General features: G+C 38.1%; 4 protein-coding genes and 1 long non-coding RNA gene across 5 annotated transcripts; 2 read left to right on the forward strand and 3 right to left on the reverse strand.

Moving 5' to 3' along the window:
• Positions 1–1,168: 1,168 nt before the first annotated feature.
• LOC122600497 lies at positions 1,169–3,229 on the reverse strand. The gene is made up of 2 exons (XR_006324056.1): positions 2,933–3,229; positions 1,169–1,781 (listed from the first exon to the last, which is right to left on the reverse strand). It is a non-coding gene; the product is annotated as an uncharacterized LOC122600497 (long non-coding RNA).
• A 3,270-nt stretch (positions 3,230–6,499) lies between these two features.
• On the forward strand, positions 6,500–8,588 carry LOC122602232. Its single transcript, XM_043774945.1, has 3 exons — positions 6,500–6,800; positions 6,931–7,626; positions 7,734–8,588. Exons 1-2 carry the CDS (start codon positions 6,632–6,634, stop codon positions 7,290–7,292), a joined length of 531 nt encoding a protein of 176 aa, XP_043630880.1. The 5' UTR covers positions 6,500–6,631; the 3' UTR covers positions 7,293–7,626; positions 7,734–8,588.
• Positions 8,589–13,043: 4,455 nt separating this feature from the next.
• On the reverse strand, positions 13,044–14,828 carry LOC122601917. The gene is made up of 2 exons (XM_043774648.1): positions 13,385–14,828; positions 13,044–13,285 (listed from the first exon to the last, which is right to left on the reverse strand). Exons 1-2 carry the CDS (start codon positions 14,826–14,828, stop codon positions 13,044–13,046), a joined length of 1,686 nt encoding a protein of 561 aa, XP_043630583.1.
• Positions 14,829–14,882: 54 nt separating this feature from the next.
• On the reverse strand, positions 14,883–15,677 carry LOC122601918 (extensin-2-like). Its single transcript, XM_043774649.1, has one exon. The coding sequence runs from the start codon at positions 15,675–15,677 to the stop codon at positions 14,883–14,885; it is 795 nt and encodes a 264-aa protein (XP_043630584.1).
• Positions 15,678–16,505: 828 nt separating this feature from the next.
• Positions 16,506–19,422, forward strand: LOC122600082 (spore coat polysaccharide biosynthesis protein SpsK). The gene is made up of 6 exons (XM_043772740.1): positions 16,506–16,787; positions 17,950–18,109; positions 18,203–18,390; positions 18,486–18,609; positions 18,932–19,062; positions 19,149–19,422. The coding sequence occupies exons 1-6, from the start codon at positions 16,554–16,556 to the stop codon at positions 19,272–19,274; spliced, it is 963 nt and encodes a 320-aa protein (XP_043628675.1). The 5' UTR covers positions 16,506–16,553; the 3' UTR covers positions 19,275–19,422.
• The last annotated feature ends 1,380 nt before the right edge of the window (positions 19,423–20,802 follow it).

Consider the following 20,802-nt stretch of genomic DNA (forward strand, 5'->3'; position numbering starts at 1 on the left):
GCAATTTCCGGCGATGATCTGGCGGCAGGCGGTGGTGGTAGCAGGATTCTTCAAAGGGTGGGACAGAGAAACAGAGGTGCGATTTGGATTTCATTTTGTGTGATACTGATAAAGAAATAAGGATGTCCATGTCACTTTTTTTAACAGGTGGCAAGCTGATGTGTTACTTAACGAATATCTGACGTTAAAAACTAACGAGATTACCTTTATTGAGAAATTTTTAGAAATGGAATCCTTTTAATAGACGAAAACTAAATAGGTTCCCCTTAATAGAAATTTCGAGTAAAAATGTTACCTTTTTATGGATTTTTCCCTTTTAAAAATTACATATAACTAGAGGGGAAAAATTGAAAATTAATAATATATATATATAATTAATAATATAATGCATCTTGTTTATATTTGTTCACAGCCACCATCATCTTCCTTTTCGCCCTCTCCTCTCGCCGCCGGAAAAAATGACTACACTTCCTTTCTTCTACTTTTTTTCACAGCCACCACCACACACAAATTTATACAATATAACACATATATACATACAAATGATACACAAATACACTAAATATCCAAAAAAAAAGAAAGAAAAAAGAAAAAAAGAAGACAGAGAACGCTTCTTCTCTCTGGGAACGGATGGGCCGAAAACGAACGACGGACGAGTCACACCTAGTGGTGTGCACTCGTCCTCCAGGCTTGGACGAGCGGAGAACGAGCCGGAACGAACCCATAGTGAATACTCTAAGTAGTTTATTCTAAAACAAAATGATGCCAACATTAATATAAAATTTCTTAATTATGCCAAAACATCGGCTGCATTTGTATAGTCAATAATTATTCTTAAATAGAGGTTTACCTTAACGATATAAAAGACTTTAATTAAAGAGTTATCGACACAAATCGTCCCTGTGGTTTACCCAAATAGTCAAGTTTCATCCCTGGACATCCGAAACCTCAAGGTCAGTCCTTTATAAGAGGATAAGGTTCCTATTTGATCATTTGACTTATTGACCGTCAACTCTCCACCGTTAACCTCCTCACGTGTCATTCACGTGAGGGATATTCTAGTCTTTTTCACTCTTTGACTCTATTTGTCTCCCCCGTTTCTTTAACAAGATAATAAAAAACAATGATAAACATGATGATAAATAAATACATACAAAAATGATAAATATGAAAAAGCAAAGCCAGATCTTAGATGGGTTAATTTAAATCATCGCTACCACTACTAATCAAAATTCCCAACTGAAGAAATATACAGACACACATTTAAACCCATGTGATTGGGTTACACATTTGAAACCATTTACCGGAGTAACATCATATTCCGGCAGCAGCAGAAACATTCCGACAGCAGCCCTTTATTCCCACCGGCCTAAATCTGCGGCCTCCTCACCATCTCGCTCGCTCTCTCTTCAGCTACATATATAAAACCCCATTAATTTCTGGATCTTCATTTATCCGGATTACAATCACAAATCCATAAACATTTGATTTGGATAAGAAATTAAACCCACAAATCTTGTTTCTACAAACCACTTACTAGGACACCATCAGGCATCAGTACATGATCACCCTCACCCGTACCGACACCAACACCATCTTCTTTCCCACATCTATCTATCGAGTTTTCATCTAGTGACAGCAACCACCAACAAAAGTTAGATCGATCGGAGGAATCAAAAGCGAGACGAGAAGCGATGGCGAGTGATACATCGCATTATGAAACATCCCCTTTTCAGTTTTCAACATTTCTCGCTATTTCATCGGTAAACTTGGCCGGAGATCTATGTAGATTTGGATTGAAAAATGATGGTGAGTTATACAATCTATTGTAGGAAAAAAAAATAAGAGGAAGATTAAAAAGAAAAAAAAACAAAAACAAAAAGTGTATTTGATTTTGTTTTGATGATGGGTATCCTTGATTTCACGATCTTCATCAAGCTGCTACACATAAGTTGTTTTCCTTTTTGGGCTTTTATTATAAATGTGTGAGTTTTGAGGATTTAAGAAACAATACAGATATGTGGTTTACGAGGAAAAAATATAAGAGAAAAATGGATATGGTGATTAGATAAATGATGTAAATCTTGTTTTCTTTCTAGATCTATTTTTCTTCTTAAGACAATGCATTTCTTTTATATTTATGATTTCAGTTAGTATAATGAATTTGTTATCTATATGTTAGATTATGTGTATGTATCACCTGGTATTCTTTTAAGGGTGGGAAAGACAAGACTACCCCTCACGTGAATGGCACGTGAGGGAGTTAACGGTGGGGAGTTGACGGTCAATAAGTCAAAGGACCAAATAGGAACCTTATCCTCCTATAAAGGATTGACCTTGAGGTTTCGGATCTTCAAGGATGAAACTTGACTATTTAGGTAAACCACATGGACGATTTGTGTCGATAACTCTTAATTAAATTCCATTGTTGACAAAAAAAAACAATTCTCTCTCTTAAGCTACGTATAAGTAATTGGTCCAATTATGTTACCCTTTTAATTCAACTAGTTTTTTGAATCCGGTGTTGCCTGAAAATACATAACGATACCGTCGATACGTAAAACTTGTAACGTGTATAAAATCGTGATACTTACATAAAGTTAAAAAAAATTACAACCTGAATAAAAAGTTACTTAAAAGACAATTTAAAAACATATACTACATTATAGTGTTATGTGACTATCTGGCACGGTTTTCTTAATTAAAAGGACCCTTTGAAAAATCCATACAAATTAATATAAATGATTAAAGAACAAATGAAATATAAATGTTATGGTCATTAGCCCGGGATTGGAATAACAAATATATATTTTTTTAATGTAGATACCTTTTATAAAAAGATTACAAATTAATATACTATTAAATGATCAATAAAAAAAATGAAAGATTAACATTAGGTAATAAGCGTAACAAAAAGGTATAAGAAACAAACCTGTCAGAAGATAATAAAAAAACATAACTTTTTAAGAAGAGGAAGCACGCAGATAGGATGCTTAATAATATATACTTCAGAAAAAGGGTAATGGGGGAATTCTTACCTAATGAATAAAAAGGAAAAATGAAAGATTAACGTTAAGTAAAAATGTAACAAAAAAGACTAAGAAAAAAAATAAAATAAAGTATGCATGCGTAAATTTAGATACGCGCAACCTGTCAATCAAAATACTTAAAAAGGAAAAAAAAATAGAATGCAGGTAGGCTTGCCACTATTCCTGAGAGCCACGGCAAATGTATATATATAATAAGGAGATAGCTTATGTACAACGAGATGTACATATATATGCACTGCATAAGACATTTCAGGGGAGTATTTTAAATGTTTATAAAACTTAAAGGTTTTCTTAAAAAAATCTTATTGTTGTACATATATTTGTTGTTGTACATATATGAGTATAGCATGACTGTACACGATATTTTCCCGTATAATAATGAGCCGAAAAGCTCATTATGTTTCAAACTTTTAAAAGATAACGAAACATTGGCTTTAAGTAAACAATAGTTGTAGATGACGAAAACAATTGTATCACAAGGAATCGATAGTTTATTTTTTGGAATAAACATTGGCTTTAAGTAAACATTGGCTTTAATTTATTTTTTGGAATAAATTTTTATATAAAAAAATATAAAAATTTAAATATGAAAAAAAATGTTTTTTCCTAATTACTAATAGTCTTATCATATATATGACATCAATTTCAAGCCAACATTATTGTCTAATTGTTTCGATTTTTATTATCTATCTTATTTGCTTTAACAAGTCATTGATACCTACGTCAACTTCATCATGTTATTGTCTCTTAATGCATTTGTGTATCTTGTGTCTTTTGTATATATGTTTACATTCTTGAACTAGCTATATGATTATCGTTATCGAATAACATGTTTCATCTAGAAGTAATACCCCAATTTGGTATGCACCATCTTATACAGGGGTATTTTATATTTGACATATTTTTGTTTGTGATCCTCCATTTTATATGTAAATCCTATTTTACAAACAAGTTATTTGATATAAGTACAACCTAGTACAATATGTCAACTTAATCATAAACGCATGTCAAATTTTTTTTGAGTGGTTAATATTGTTCGTTGCTTAGATTATTAGGTAGTAAGAAATCCTTGACCATATTGATAAATTTATATGTAAGTGTCTAAAATAATATATACACCTTCAAATATGACTATTTAAGTAATTTTTCCTTTGAATCCTCCATAGTCCATAAGTGCCAAACCGATCGAAATAGATAGATACAATGAGGCAAAAATGGCTCGTAATCTTAAGGTTATCTAATAGAATAACTGCAAAATGTATTAAATTTATTACTTAAATAGTTAAATGTTATTGCAGTTTGTATAAAAAGTGTAAAACATAAAGTGAAATGTATTGTTTTATGATGATAGAAGATTTATAATGTATTGATATTGATTTTTGAGTTGTAAGTTATGTTTTTGTTGATGTAAAAGACTATAAGTATATTATGTTTGATCTGTAAAATATGAAAATACCAAAGTTAAATTACTATGTTTATCCTAAAATGTCTATACCAGATCATGTGGTGTTTAAACGTGTTTCGTCGTCTAATTACTAAAGGGTTAAACTTGTTAAATGAGGGTCAGAAGAAGGTTGATTATGTTTATTGGCGGTTCCCTATTGGTGATGGAGGCTGCTCCACGCCAAGCCACTAAAATAATCAGAGCAAAAGGTGTAGGTGTGTGAAAACATGATCCTCAAATGAGTGATTGAGAGGAGTATTTATAGAGGCTGAGGAGACAAGATCTGAGTACTTGTCTCCTATGATGTTTTAGTACGATTTGGAGCCCGTTGGGAGCGTACCTTTATCAACGGTGATTGGCTTAGTTATTACATCATCTTGTCCTGTTGGTCGGCCACGTGCTATTCACATGACAATCTATTCGTTCTATCATGTTGGATCCGGAGCTTGGTCCGGATCATGCGATTACTTCTATTCGGGAGCTACGCTGCTCTATATGTATTCGGGAGCTACGCTGCTCTACGTTGCTTTGATCAAGTCATAGTGCTAACTAGGATGATACACTATCAAGCCCCCCAGCTTGGCATTGTAACATTTAGAATGCTAAGTTAAAAATAAAGAGTTACTAAGCAATGTATTTTTCAGGAGCGTGTTTTAGGGATCCTTCCTCTAGTTCGAATTCATGTTGATGTCTGGATATCGATCCCAAATGTTCATTATATCTTACCCTTTCCCTTTTTGAAAAAATAACAAAAACGAAAGCTACTCCAAAGTATTCTGAACACCCCCCCCCCTTTTTTTAGCTAATATAATAAATACAAATTCGTATTTATATATTATTTATTTGTTATTTTATTTTTATCTTTGGAAAGTATCGTGTTTCGATCCGGGTTTTCTGAAAAATATCCTGCTTAATTTGTGAAATGTTTTATCAAAGAGACACTATAAGGAGGAGGGGTTCTCATTTACCTTTCTTTACTTTTACTTTCACTTTTCTTTTTCTCCCAAAAAATCTTTACCTCCCCCCGTTTCTCCTTCCAATCGCCGATCCGGAGCACCCCCGTAACTCCCGGTTTTGAGCTGTCGATCTGGAGCACCCTCGTAGCTCCCGGGTCTTGAATCTGCATCCGGAGCCTACATCCGGATTGGACGCTCCATCCGTGGCACATATACATATATAGAGATCGAGTCCTCCTTGTGGTTTTAAGATTTTGTGTCCCCGATCCGTAGCATACCTGTGGCTTGCAGGTGCCCGACCGGACCGGAGCCGGAGCCTGTGACACCCATCTACCCAGATCGGAACGGGAACCTGTGGCGCCTATTCGACCGAACCGAAGCCAGAACCTGTGACAATTATTCGATCGGACCGAAGCCGGAGCCTGTGACACTTATTCGACCGGACCGAAGCCGGAGCCTGTTTTGGCTTGGACCGAATCTTCTATTGGATCCGGAGCATACATTTGAGCCGGGGTACTCGCTGGAGACGATCCGAGGTCTTTCATTTGGTTTCCTATTTCCAGTCTCCAGATCCAGAACCTAAATATTGCTGAATTTGGAGCATAAGTCACTGTTTTCTCAGGTTTGTCTCATCATTTTACCTTATCCTAATGGCAAAAAGTGACTTGAAAAAGCAAACTTGTAGCTTAAGTTTTGATGAATTAGGATCCTTTTTATCAGCACATAGGTTTCCACCCAGGTTGGGATATATGCTTCCGCAACCATACCATATAGCTACTAGGGCTCCTCTAGGAAAAGTTACTCTTTATTGTACTCCTTTCGAGAAGGGTAACATGCGTCTTCCTTTCACTGACTTTTATTGTAGAGTGCTTAACCATTTCCGAGTCCATGTTTCTCAAGTGAATCCTTATGGTAATATTAGGGTGACTATGTTTGAGCTTTCTTGTCGGAGTCGTGGGAGGGAGCCTAGTCTTACTTTGTTTAGGAGGTTCTTTAGGTTAGCTAAAGTTGGGAGCTGGTACACTTTTGAGAAGCGTCCTGAAGATGAGGTGGGTGAGTGTGTAACTGGGGTACCGTCTTCCATTAAAGGTTGGAAAACTCGGTTCTTTTATGTTGATGAGTCTGTCATACCTTCTAACTATCCTTTCGCTCGGACCAAACAAAAAAAGTCTAGAGGGAATATGTCTTTTGAGCTTCCGTCTAGTGGATCCGACATGTCTTTAGTTGTCGAGATGACTGAGTATCCATTGGAGTATCGTGTGCTTCCGGAGCCTATCCTTTATCTTACCGGCTTATCCAAGTTATGGTCCCATCATCCTGCTATTCCTAAGATAGCCGTTGGAGGGCGGGGTATGGTTCCGGACTACTTTTCATTAGATCTTTATTTATTTCAATATTGTTTTCGTTATCCTTCATTATTTTGTTTTTATTACTTATTCGCATATACATGCCTTTACTAACTTTAACTTTATTTTTGTAGCGATGGGGCTTAGAGGATATCTTAGAGATGGTCACAAGAATGGTTCCTTTACTCCTAATCCTCCCGATACCGCAGCTGTTCCTTTAAAAGATTTTACTAATGAGATAGCTATTGCTCCCGAGGGAGCTGACTTTGTGGAAGGCGACTCGGATCCTCCTTCTGATAATGAAGTTGCAGCCTCTCATCCTACTTCCGGTGTTGACAATTATGTCCCTTTTGGTACGACGGTCGCTCCAGAAAAGGAAAAAGGAAGCTTACTCGTAATGCTTCCTCTGACTCACAGGTTCCATCGACCCATGAGGAGGGTACTAGCTCTGCTGCTCCCCATCGTACCCATTCTGATTCACCTAGACGCGACATAATACTTGTGAATGGTGGTAGGCCATTGCCTCCACTCGGACCTGGTAAGGGTAAGGAGCGTAAAACTTTGGAGGAATTTAGTGCAGGAGCTGGGGTGGACGGTGGAGATAAAGAAGATGAGGAAGTTGAGGACCCTTCTCAAGATGTTCCCCAGGGTACATTTGTTCCTCCATTCAGTAAGGTTACGCACATGAGTACCCTTGAGGACGGTGAGGAACGTCTTGATTTTGTCCGAATATCATGGTGCCTCATCGAGTGCAGATGACTGAGAAGATGCGTAAGAATGAGTTCGTAGATTTTGCCAATGGAGCCGCGATTGATATCCTCAACGCGCTGGTATGTTGCTCCCTTATCCTTTTTTTTGTGTTAATTATATAGTCATGCTTGTGTTATGTATGCTCCCTTATTATTAACTTGTTATAATTTTGATATCTTGTACTCAGGGTACCTGACACGCCTCTCTCTTTCCGAGGATGAACAACACAAGCTCAAGAAGCAGAATGGCAAGTTAAAAGAAAAAGTGAAGTTATTGGAAGATTCTGAAGGGCGTGCTCGTCAGCATACTGATCTTAAGGTTCTCACTGAAAAGCTTGATTTGAAGGATCGTGAGATAGAGAGTCTGTGGGAGCAGCTAGGAAAAGTCCGGAATGAGAAGAATGGATGGAAAGATAAATACAATGAAGCTAAACAGTAATCTGAGGGTTTTGCTGCAGATCTCGTGGATCTAGGGAATCAGATGACCAAGCTTCAAGACAGTAGGACTAGGCGTGTCAAAGAAGCTGAGGAGGCTGTTGCTGAAAAGAAGCTACTTGTAGAGAGTTTGCCTTTGTTGTTTAAAAAATTCTTGAAAAGTGATGAATTTAGTGAAGTGCTTACCAAACTACAGTCTCATGCCATGGCAGCGGGTGGTCATAAGGTTCTTTACAACCTTCCTCGTAAGTATCTGAAGGTTGATCCTACTAAACTGGATGGACATAAACCGGCTGCTATGGATACTCTCTATGCTGCTGCCTCTCAGATGGAGGATATGGTGTTCCCCTACGTTACCGCATTGGCTTTTAGCTCTGAGCTTACCACTGATGAGATCCTTTCCATTGATCCGGAGGTGATTCCGGAAGATGATTGATTGGTACCACTTATCTTTAGTGTTGATTGTCTCGGCCCTGCGTGGCTTTATTGATGCCTTTGTTGGCAATACATGAACATTTTTATTTTCTCTTGTTCCGTATGTGTACTCGGAGTTATGGTTGTGATGTATTGAGAACAATTAGTTTACTTTCCTTTGTCATTTATGCGTATTACCTATTAATTACTTGGCATGCTTTCTTGTTATAAGGTACATCTATGCCCCCTTTTAATTTGATGGAGCATGCTATTTGCTTTTGATAGACTTTTCATCAATATGCAATGGAACATGCTACTTCGTTTTTCTTTGAGTTGTTAAAATATGATGGAGCATGCTATTTAATTTAATATAGGAGCATGTGATGGAGCATGCTTGTGCAATATCGATGAAGGAGCATGCAATTTCTTGTCACGAAGTACATCGATGTTCTATTCTTATTTGATGGAGCATGTTATTTGGTTTTGATAGAATTTCATCAACACATAATGGAGCACGTTACTTAGCTCAATAAAGGAGCATGTGATGGAACATGCTTATATAATTTTGATGAAGGAGCATGTGATGGAACATGCTTATATAATTTTGATGAAGGAGCATGTGATGGGACATGCTTATATAATTTTGATGAAGGAGCATGTGATGGGACATGCTTATATAATTTTGATGAAGGAGCATGTGATGGCACATGCTTATATAATTTTGATGAAGGAGCATGTGATGGGACATGCTTATATAATTTTGATGAAGGAGCATGTGATGGAACATGCTTATATAATTTTGATGAAGGAGCATGTGATGGGACATGCTTATATAATTTTGATGAAGGAGCATGCAATTTCTTGTCACGAAGTACATCGATGTTCTATTCTTATTTGATGGAGCATGTTATTTGGTTTTGATAGAATTTCATCAACACATAATGGAGCACATTACTTAGCTCAATAAAGGAGCATGCAATGGAACATGCTTATGTATTTTGATGAAGGAGCATGTGATGGGACATGCTTATATAATTTTGATGAAGGAGCATGTGATGGGACATGCTTATATAATTTTGATGAAGGAGCATGTGATGGGACATGCTTATATAATTTTGATGAAGGAGCATGTGATGGGACATGCTTATATAATTTTGATGAAGGAGCATGTGATGGGACATGCTTATATAATTTTGATGAAGGAGCATGTGATGGGACATGCTTATATAATTTTGATGAAGGAGCATGTGATGGAACATGCTTATATAATTTTGATGAAGGAGCCTACTATTGTTTCAGGTCGCCGTTCGGGAACGGGCTTACATAAGCTCCTAGTTTTTGCTCCCTATTGTGCATCAATGAGTGTGACCACCGTGAACTTATCATTGTAAGTTGTTTTGCACTCACTGTTAACTTTTAAGACAAGTATATGGAAATTAGCTGTTTAGCTGCAGCTTTTCATTAAAAGGTTGTGGCCGCAGCCATGCTCCCACCCGCTATGATAGTCGGGCTTAATTACAAAAAACGTATGGCCTGAGCCTACAAGGAGCGTTTAATTTGTTATATTTACACAAAATGGACAAAATAAGAGAATTTTTCTAAATGGGTGCTCTTCTTTCACTGCTTCAAAATAGAAGGATTTCTTTCACCTTTCACAAGTAACATTTTTTCAGTTGTGCTCGATTCCAAGTTCTGGGGAGGCCTTCTCCCTCCATAGTGGCTAACTTGTATGCACCATTTCCACATGCTTCAATCACAATGTAAGGACCTTCCCATTGGGGTCCCAATTTCCCAAGATTTTCTACCTTGCTCGCTTCATTGTTGCGAAAGACAAATTCTCCAGGGAGGAAGCTCTCTCTACGAACTCTCTTATCATAGTATCTTTTCATTTGGCTTTTGTGTTGGGCTTCTCTAATCGTTGCTAAATCTCTTCGTTCTTCTAAAAGATCCAAATTTGTTAGGAGCTGATGCTCATTTTCTTCATCACTTAGAAATCTTCGTCTGGTGGGAACACTCACTTCTGGTGGGATCATTGCTTCGGTACCATACACCAAGCTATATGGTGTGACTCCATTGCTTGTCTTTGGTGTAGTTCTGTGTGCCCATAACACTTGATGAAGCTCTTCCACCCATCCGGAATGGCTCCTTCCCAATCTTGCTTTTATTCCTTGTACAATTGCTTTGTTAGTTACTTCTACTTGACCGTTGGCTTGTGGATGTGCCACGGAAGTGAAAGATTGTTCGATTTCTAGGTTTTCACAAAATGTTTTGAAGACTCCTTCACAAAATTGCTTCCCGTTGTCACTCACTATCGTTTTCGGTATTCCAAATCTCGTGACAACATGCTCCCACACAAATTTTTCCATGTGTTTCCCTGAAATTACAGCCAGTGGTTTAGCTTCTACCCATTTAGTAAAGTAATCTATGGCTACCACTAGAAACTTCAATCTTCCTGGAGCTGGTGGAAAAGGACCCACTATATCAATACCCCACTTAGAGAATGGCCACGCTGAGGACACGGGTATCATACTGTTCTTGGGAGCCTTTGAAACAGATGAATGTATTTGACATGAATCACAGTTCCGAATTTCTGCTTCCACATCTTGGTACATGGATGGCCAATAGTACCCCATTGTTCCTATTTTAGCTATCACCATTCTTGGTCCAGCATGCAGGCCACAAGATCCTCTATGCACTTCTTGTATTATTCCCTTAGCTTGGTTTGGACCTACGCACCTGATTAGAGTTCCCATATATGACCTCTTGTATAGTCCTTCTTCTCGAAGTTCATATTGGGGTGCTTTTACTCTTATCTTTCAGGCTTGATCTCTGTCTACTGGGAGCAAGCCATTAGTAAGATACTCTATCATTGGCGTCATCCATGTTGGTCCTTCTTCTTTTATAACATTCACTTCTGGTTATTCGATTGATCTTTTTTCCAATACTTCTACCAGGATTTCTTTTGTTAAGTGAGCGAAGGAGGTGGATGCTAACTTACTTAAAGCATCCGCTATTTTGTTTTTGTTTCGGCTGATGTTCGATATTCGGAATGATCGAAACTTCTCTTTTATCTCCTTGACCTTTTCTAGATACTTTTTCATCAATGGCTCCTTTGCTTCATAGGTACCATTTATTTGGAAGGCTACAATTTGAGAGTCCACATGAGCATGTACATACTTCACGCCCATTGCTTTTGCTATTCGAAGACCTGCTAGTAATGCTTCATATTCTGCCGCATTGTTTGAGGCTTTGAAATTGAATCTTAAAGCATAAGTAAATTCTTTTCCTTCTGGGCTTGTCAAGATAAGTCCGGCTCCGGACCCGTCTGCACTTGAAGCTCCATCCGTGAAAAGCTTCCACACAGGGTCCTCGGAGCTCGATTCTGCATCTTCCGGGAGTGTTACTTCAGGTTCTTTTCGCTTTTTTTTAGCATCTCTGACTGGTGTTTCGGCTATGAAATCTGCTAATACTTGTCCTTTAATGGAACTGCTTGGCCGAAACTCAATTTCATGCTCCCCCAATTCTATTGCCCATTTTGCTAGCCTTCCCGAAGCTTCCGGCCTTGCTAACACTTGCTTGATGGGCTTATTTGTTAACACTTGGATGGTATGAGCTTGAAAATACCTTCTTAGCCTTCTTGCCGCATATATGAGAGCTAATGTTAGTTTCTTTATTTCTGAGTACCTAGTTTCGGGCCCTTGGAGCACCCTACTTACATAATATACTGGCATTTGGTTGTCTCTCACATTTGCCATCAAAACTGCACTTACAGCTTCTTCTGATGTTGCCAGATATATCTGGAGCACCTCTCCCTTCCCTGGAGCCACCATGGTTGGGAGGTGGTCCAAATATTCTTTTAGCTCCATAAAAGCCTTTTCTGCTTCTGGCGTCCAATGGAAACTTTGTTTGTCGGTGCATCCTTTTAGAGTTTTGAAGAAAGGAAGGGACCGATCTGCTGATTTTGATAAGAAGCGATGAAGTGCTGCTAGCTTCCCGTTCAGACTTTGCACTTCCTTCAATGTTCTTGGGGATTTCATACTTTTAATTTCCTTCACCTTCTCCAGGTCTGGGCGTATACCCTGCTTTGTTATTATATGGCCCAAGAACTGCCCTTCTTCCATGCCGAAATGACACTTCTTCGGGTTGAGCTTCATTCCTATGGACCTGAACGTTTCAAAAGTCTCTTGAATGTCCCACAACATATCTTCCTCCGTTCTACTTTTTATTACCATGTCATCCACATACGCTTCTAGGTTCCTCCCTATTTGGCCACTAAAAGCTTTGTCAATAAGTCTTTGATACGTTGCTCCAGCATTCTTGAGGCCGAATGGCATCTTCTTGAAGCAGTATATTCCTTCTCCGGTGTAGAACGCTGTTTTTTCCTCATCATCTTTATGCATCTGAATTTGGTGGTACCCTTTATACGCATCCAAAAAACACTTCAATTTGAAGCCCATCAAAGACTCAACCTTCCAGTCTATCTCAGGTAGCGAGTAACAATCTTTCGGGCAAGCTTTGTTTATATCTGTAAAGTCCACGCACATTCTCCAACCTCCATCATGCTTCTTTACCATTACTGGGTTTGCTACCCAACTTTGGTATTTAACCTCCCGAAGTATGCCTGCTTTAACTAGATCGGATACTTGTTCTTATGCTGCTCGTGCCCGCTCCGGAGCTAGGCTCCTTCTTTTCTGTTTGATGGGTTCGACATGTGGACGAACATTTAACCTATGCTGCGTATCGAACACTTCATCTCCAAACTTGAGTTGCCTTGGTACCCCTGTCATGTCTGAAGGAGCCCATGCAAATGCGTCTTTATTCAATCGAAGCATGTCTTTAAGCTGCTTCTTGACCTCTGTTGGCAACTGCTTCCCTATGGATATAGACTGATCTGGATATTCAGGATTAATGAATATTTTCTCTGCTTCGTTATTTAGCTCCAACTTCTTTGGTTCTGGTGCTTCACTTATTGGAGCTTATACTTGTGCACAATGGTGAGGCTTCCTATATTCGGAACGTACACTTCCAACTCCATTTCTTGTCGGGAACATGGCTAAATCGTGGAGTGGGGAAGGTATTATTCCCATTCGGCGCATGGCTGTTCGGCCCAATATCACATTGTAAGGGGACTCCGCCCTGATGATTATGAATGTTAGTTCCTCCATCCTTGTTCTTGGATGTTCCCCAATTACCACTCTAAGATTTATTTCTCCCAAAGGCCAAGACTTTTCTCCAGAGAATCCTACTAATGCATTTCCCGAATCTCTTCTCTTCATCCGCAAGGCGGCCCTTAGGTTTAGGAAGCAGTGTTCATACATTATTTCACAACCACTTCCAGTATCTAGATGGACTCTATTCACTGGATGGTTCCCTATAACTGCTTTTATCAAAATTGGACCTTCTGTTCCTTCATCTGGAGGTAGCATCGGGAAGGTTATAGCCGTTTGTTCCCACCTTTGTCTTTCTCCTTCTGTAAAGTGTCTTTCTCTTGCATACTCCACCATCATGATGGGTTCATCAAGGGGTTCCTGTTTTGGGCCCATATGTTCGACCACATTCTGCCTTCTTTGATCATTCTTTAGACGCTGCTCCTTCAACCCCTTTATTAGGTTGCTCAATCTTCCTGTCTTCATGGCTTCTTCCATCTTGATTTTCAGTATGCGACAATCATTTGTATCGTGCCCATGGTCGTTGTGGAATTCACAAAATTTTGTGAGGTCCTTCGCCTTTCCTTTACTACGGTCCCTTGGTGGTAACCTCTCTGTTGCCAAAACATCTCTTTGGGGTCTCGGGGGAGTGAACAACATTCCCCTATTTGATGGGAGTCCTCTAGGATGCGAGGGATATGGAGAATGCTTATGCCTTTCTACCCTTTCATTTCTGTATACCCTCCCCCTTTTACCACCGGACCCTGGACCTCCTCCCCACGGTGGCCTCCCCTCCAGAGCATGTGCACCATGGACTTCTCCAGCTGTTTCTTTCGCTATAAGGAACGTGTATGTTTTGTCCATGACACTTGTATACGTTTCCGGAAGATCCTGTGACAAAAATTCTACCAAGGGGCGATATCGGAGACCATGAACGAAACCGGAGATTTTTTGATCTTCATTCAATCCTTTGATAAGGGATGTTTCTTCCGTGTACCTTATGATGAACTGACGTATGCTTTCATTATCTTTTCTCTTAATATTGTGTGCTTCCAAATGGATCTTCTTGTACTTTCTTTGCTGGCTGAAAAAAGACCTAAACTTTGTCTTAAGATCTTCAAAGTTCATTATGCTTCCCATAGGCAAACCATCTAACCATGCCCGAGCAGTGTCTTTCAAGGTAAGTGCGAACATATGGCATGCCACCGGGACTGTCCACCTCTCCATCCGGATTATGGCATTAAAGTGCTTTAAGTGATTATCTGGATCATCCTTTCCATCATACATTTCTGCTCCTTTTGGCAAGCGAGCTCCCTGAGGTAAAGGGTATTCTTCAATCCATTAAATGAAAGGACCTGGTTCCGTTTGCACCACCATATCCTTTTCATTTGGAGCCCACTGAGGATTCATGGTTGGCACCGCCATGCTATATTGGGGAACTACCTGCTCCTGCCTTATCCCTGGTGTTTGCCAGTAGGACGGGAGGGTGTTTTGAGTACTTAGCCTTGGTTGCGGAGGTGATACTTGTGTGAAATTCGGTGTCGGCGTGTTGTACTGCTGGGTTGGAGTAACATATTGTGCGTTGCTTTGGGATATTGGATTGATATATTGTGTGTTTGGTGTTGCTACGTAGGGTCCATACTGGTATCCTTGCATCTGAGGTTGGGGAGCTTGCGTATATTGTACTTGTGGCACACTAGTATACCCATGATAGATTGGGTTATATGTTTGCCCTGTCTGTTGAACGTATGCTGCTGCAAGAGGAGGCAGTTGGCTTGGTTGTTCCGGTACTGTTGTGCCTGCTCCATTCCCTGCTATATGCGGCATCACTGCCTGGGTTGCATTAGTGGGTACGGACCTTTGTTGAATCCTTGGTTCAGATTGGCGTACTGGTGGAGCTTCAGCTTCTATCTCTTCGTCTACCTCTTCACTTTCACCATCGAAGTTCAATTGTGTTTGAACTTCCCCTAAAGTAGCTCTTCTTAACACTTCCCTTAGTAATGGCTTAATAGCTTCCACCTGCCTTTGAGTTGGTCGGAGGGTGGTTCGAATTGATGATGGAGCTTCATTGTTTCCGGAACCACTTCCGGAAGGGTTGCCGAACCCAGGGGGTGGTCCTGGATTTTCTTCTGGCATTGTAGCCTCCGTCACAAGTTCTTAGAAGTAGAGTGCGGATGGCGCCACTTTTTTGAACGTGTTTCGTCGTCTAATTACTAAAGGGTTGAACTTGTTAAAAGAGGGTCAGAAGAAGGTTGATTATGTTTATTGGCGGTTCCCTATTGGTGATGGAGGCTGCTCCACGCCACTAAAATAATCAGAGCAAAAGGTGTAGGTGTGTGAAAACATGATCCTCAAATGAGTGATTGAGAGGAGTATTTATAGAGGCTGAGGAGACAAGATCTGAGTACTTGTCTCCTATGATGTTTTAGTACGATTTGGAGCCCGTTGGGAGCGTACCTTTCTCAACGGTGATTGGCTTAATTATTACATCATCTTGTCCTGTTGGTCGGCCACGTGCTATTCACATGACAATCTATTCGTTCTATCATGTTGGATCCGGAGCTTGGTCCGGATCATGCGATTACTTCTATTCGGGAGCTACGCTGCTCTATATGTATTCGGGAGCTACGCTGCTCTACGTTGCTTTGATCAAGTCATAGTGCTAACTAGGATGATACACTATCATGTGGTTTCTTGAGTGATTGAGAAAATTCAAACAACCACCACCGAAAAGACTAACTAGAAAATTAATATATCATTTGTAATCTACAAAAGATTAGAAAAATAAAGATGTTTGATCAAGTGAGCCGAATGTCGATATATGTCTTAAAAATTAAAACTAAAGCCTCTTTGGACCACTTTGGGTCAGTTATCAGGTTAGCCCAAACCATCGGCTGATTGGGCCACTTTGCTCTGTGTAAAACCCACATCCAAACACCCTCCTTTCCTCTGTAATAATAATATGTCATCTGAAAGATCCAACCTTTTCTTCAGACAAATAAAGAAAGGAAAATGATGAGCAAGAAGAAGAAGAAGATATTGATAATAGGAGGGAGTGGGTATCTGGGTCAGCATTTGTTACAATCTTTTTCAGAAACCCATTTACAAGAAATAGCCTTTACACACCATTCTTCTTCATCTCCACCTCAAATCTTGCTTCAATCTCTTCCAATTGATGTCATCCCTTTTCAAGTTGACTTGCAAACTGGTCAAGGGTTTGACTCCATTTCTCACAATTTTGGTCAGGTTTGTGTTTTCTAACCATTACTTGATTTACTCTTGTGTGTTGTAGTCGATTGTATATTGTGTAACATCTATACCAATTTTTGCCGATGTGGGTATTTAATATTTATTATTGCCAAAAAAAAAAAAAAGGGGGTCTAAAGTTCTTTTTTCTCATAAATAGAATAGAACATTGCAATTTTAGGCATTAATTCTACGTTGTCAATTAGTCTAAAAATGTATTACGTCACCTTTTCTTCTACCGCCTCCAAGGTGGCCTAGTGGTTAAAAAGGTCTCATGTTTGAATCTTGCTAAGTAAAATCTTGGAGGTGGCCAAGGAAAGGACCGGAAACGTTCACGTTATGGTTAGAGTCAGAGTGTTAGACGCATTCATCCGGGTGAAGAAAAAAAGACTTGCCGTCCTGGTAACCTGAATAGGGAAATGCTCATCCGTTTTCATTTATTTATTTATTTTACTTTCTTGGTTGTTTATATATTGAACTTTAGGCTCCTTTTTGGGTGATTGTACACATTGGCGAAAACTATAGTACCTTTAATGGCACTCTTCGATTTCATAATGTATACTTGTATTTGGGCACCAGCCAATGTGAAAATCTATTATTTGTTAATCTTTGATGGTATGTTTTTGGAGTTTGATTGACATTGCATATATGTATGTTTATCGTTGATTGCCAAGTGCATTAAAAAAAAGGTAGAGTTGCATTAGGGGAAGTCTTTGTGTGTAGCGTTTTCTTTGTGTTTTGCAAAAACTTGTCATTTCAAACCTCGAAGTGATGGTAACTTTATCGCTTTAGACTCTCTCTCTCTTACTTCAAAACCTTGGTATTGAAATCTTTGAGGGGTGTAGATGTGAATAAACGGTTGAGAGACTTTGAAAATTTTGGTATGTCGTCTAGAATCTGTTGTTCTTTCCTTTAAGGGTATGATAATACCCCTCTACATATGGTCTTATTTACTTGTTAGTCAATTACATTCCACTTCAAGTACATTATGAGCTCTTTTTTATAGATAGAAGAAATCATGTTTAATGTAGATGATTTTTAAATATATATCCGTGATGGATCAGATAATAACCCTTTTTATATACATGTGTGTGCGCGTGTCATTATATAGAATTTTTTAAATTAGGAAGGACTCAGGTAAGCTATTTAACTTGTAATGCAGCCTGATGTAGTAGTGAATTGCGCTGCACTTTCTATACCACGTGCTTGTGAGACGGATCCTACAGTTGCCATGTCCATAAATGTTCCTTCTTCTCTCATCAAATGGTTATCAAGTTTCACCAAAAACAATACTCTTCTTATTCATCTGTCAACGGATCAAGGTAGCACAACTAAACCCCATTCCCTTTGCGTTTCTCTCTTTTGTAGCTGTTAGTCCTCTTTTTAATACAATTCAGCTTGATCCGTTTTACCAGTCTATGAAGGAACAAAGTCTTTCTATAAAGAAGACAACGAGACGCTTCCCGTGAACATCTATGGAAAGTCAAAAGTTGCAGCCGAAGAATATATCACTGCAAACTGGTCAAACTTTGTGATTTTAAGAAGCAGCATCATTTTCGGGCCACAAACTATCTCACCCGTCTCAAAATCACTTCCGGTTCAGGTATATCTAGAGTTTATTCCTACAAATATGTAAGTAGATTAAAATTGGTTTTTGAAATGGTTTCTGACAGTCACCATCTTACAAACTCCATACAGTGGATGGATTGTGTCCTTGCCAAAGGAGAAGAAACCACATTCTTTCATGATGAATTTCGCTGCCCAGTTTATGTCAAAGATGTTGTAAATATCATTCAAATATTAACAGACAGATGGATTTCAGGTTATACCTCAGTTTTTTTCATACAATTTCAAGCTGTAGTAGTTCATGCATATTTCCAATATTTACTCTTGTTTAACTTTAAAGGTCAAACACAGTAATTTTAAATTTCAATATCATTGTGGTTTCATTTTGTTTCTACGGAACTTTTGGCGACCGTATCAAACTTTGTAAAATAGCACTACAAATAAACAGAGAGCGTTTAGTTTGTGCCAAAATTTAAGTAGTATCTGAATTTTAAGTTCTTTGATTGACCTTTCAGCCTACTGTTTTTTAATTTGATCATAGTAAGCTAAGATTTGGGGTATTTCTGGTCAATGTTCAGATGGCCAGAACATTCAGATGCTGCTAAATGTTGGTGGACCAGATAGGCTATCTCGTGTCCAAATGGCTGAGGCAGTGGCCCGTGTCAGAGGTTACGATACCTCATTGATCAAACCAGTGTCAGCATCATCGGTGAGCTTATCTTGACATATTTAGGCTCACTCTTTGGTATTTGTTGTGTGTGTGCAAAATGCTTAAACTCGTGGTTTCTCTTTTAGATTGATCGTGGTGTCAAATCACCGGCTGACATATCCATGGACATAAGTAAGCTAATTCAGACACTAAGTTTTACACCTACTTCTTTCCAAGATGGTGTCAAGCTGACCATCGACACCATCACCTGAAGGCATTATTGTATTCTGTATGGAAGTTTACATCCACAGCTCGTTCATAGTTAAACTGTCTTAAGCATATTCCACTTCAGGTATATGGGATTAAGGAGATATAAATTTACTGTAAAAAAGAATAGTACAATTTGTTGTGGTTACTTTACTTCCTATTTTGTGCGTTTCATACTTTCATTTGTTCAGCAACACGAGCCTGTCACTCTGTAAGCAATAAGGAATGTTACTCACATGTGATAAAGCAGGCATTAGAAATAACATTTTTGCCAAATTGCAAGAAAATAATGTGTCATAAGAAACCTGGATATCTCGCTATGACGCTACTAGTGTTTCTCTACCATCTTATTTTTCTTTGCTTACTTGGGTCTCCATAACCAACCATCATTTTGATTTACACTCTGTTTGCAAAATTGACCATTACTATTAAGTATCTAGAAAACGGTAAAAAAACTTGGAAGAATGTGAGAACCGTATACAATGTGGAATGCCGATTAAAACAAATACCGCATATATATATATATATATATATACACTAAGTCTTTTACCCGCACGATGTGCAGTTATTAAATTTATTTTTTGAAAATAATTTTGACACGGATAATAAAAAGAATTGGTTTACTGATAAAAAATTTATTTATAAATTACCGAGTATAATTTATATGTGTGAATAACAAACAAACTTATATGTTAATAATTTTATTGAACCTGATTAAGTTGACTATACATGTAAAAATCTAAAAAATATATATATATATATTTTTGTCAAAATCAAACAATGACCATAAAAAATTTCATAAACCTCAAAATAGTTTATTAATATTTATATTTGATGAGAATTTATTAAAATATCTTTGCCATATATAGAATTTTTGAATTCGTTAAATATGTTTAAATAAGATAATTATTATAAAAATTTATAAAAATGATACATGGGATAAAAGATTATGTGTTAATTTTTAAAAATAGCTTTAAATTAAAAGAGATTTTAAAATGTTAGGATAACTACTCTTTTAACATATATATATATATATATATATATAAAACTTGGAAGAATGTGAGAACCGTTGGAACAATCTTAATGGTTTGTCACCCTTTACATATAGTGGATAGGATAGGAAAATTGATAATTAACAATAAATATTTCAAACCCACATGTCTATTCAACCATACTATCCCATACAATACGATGAAGTAACAATGTGGTTATTAATGTAAATTGATAGAAAAGGATAAATACTTACAAGTCAAGTATACTTTCCCCTAAAGGATGTATTAATGCTTTCTTCGGACCGAATGTACTCTAATTCATGATTTCCTATTTAAAGGGAGCTTTGATTATTTGCTTATTCAAAAGGAAAAATTCATAAAGTTCAGTAAAAATTTTGTAGCTAAAATAGAGCAACTTCCTTTGAGACACATTTAAAGTTGGCTAGTACATTTCACTTGCAAGGCACACGACAACAATTTTTTCAAACATATATTTCTCTATCATAACTGCTATTAATAATATAATATAATAATTATGATA

This window comes from Erigeron canadensis, chromosome 5, assembly GCF_010389155.1.
Source record: "Erigeron canadensis isolate Cc75 chromosome 5, C_canadensis_v1, whole genome shotgun sequence".
NCBI classification, from domain to species: domain Eukaryota; kingdom Viridiplantae; phylum Streptophyta; class Magnoliopsida; order Asterales; family Asteraceae; genus Erigeron; species Erigeron canadensis.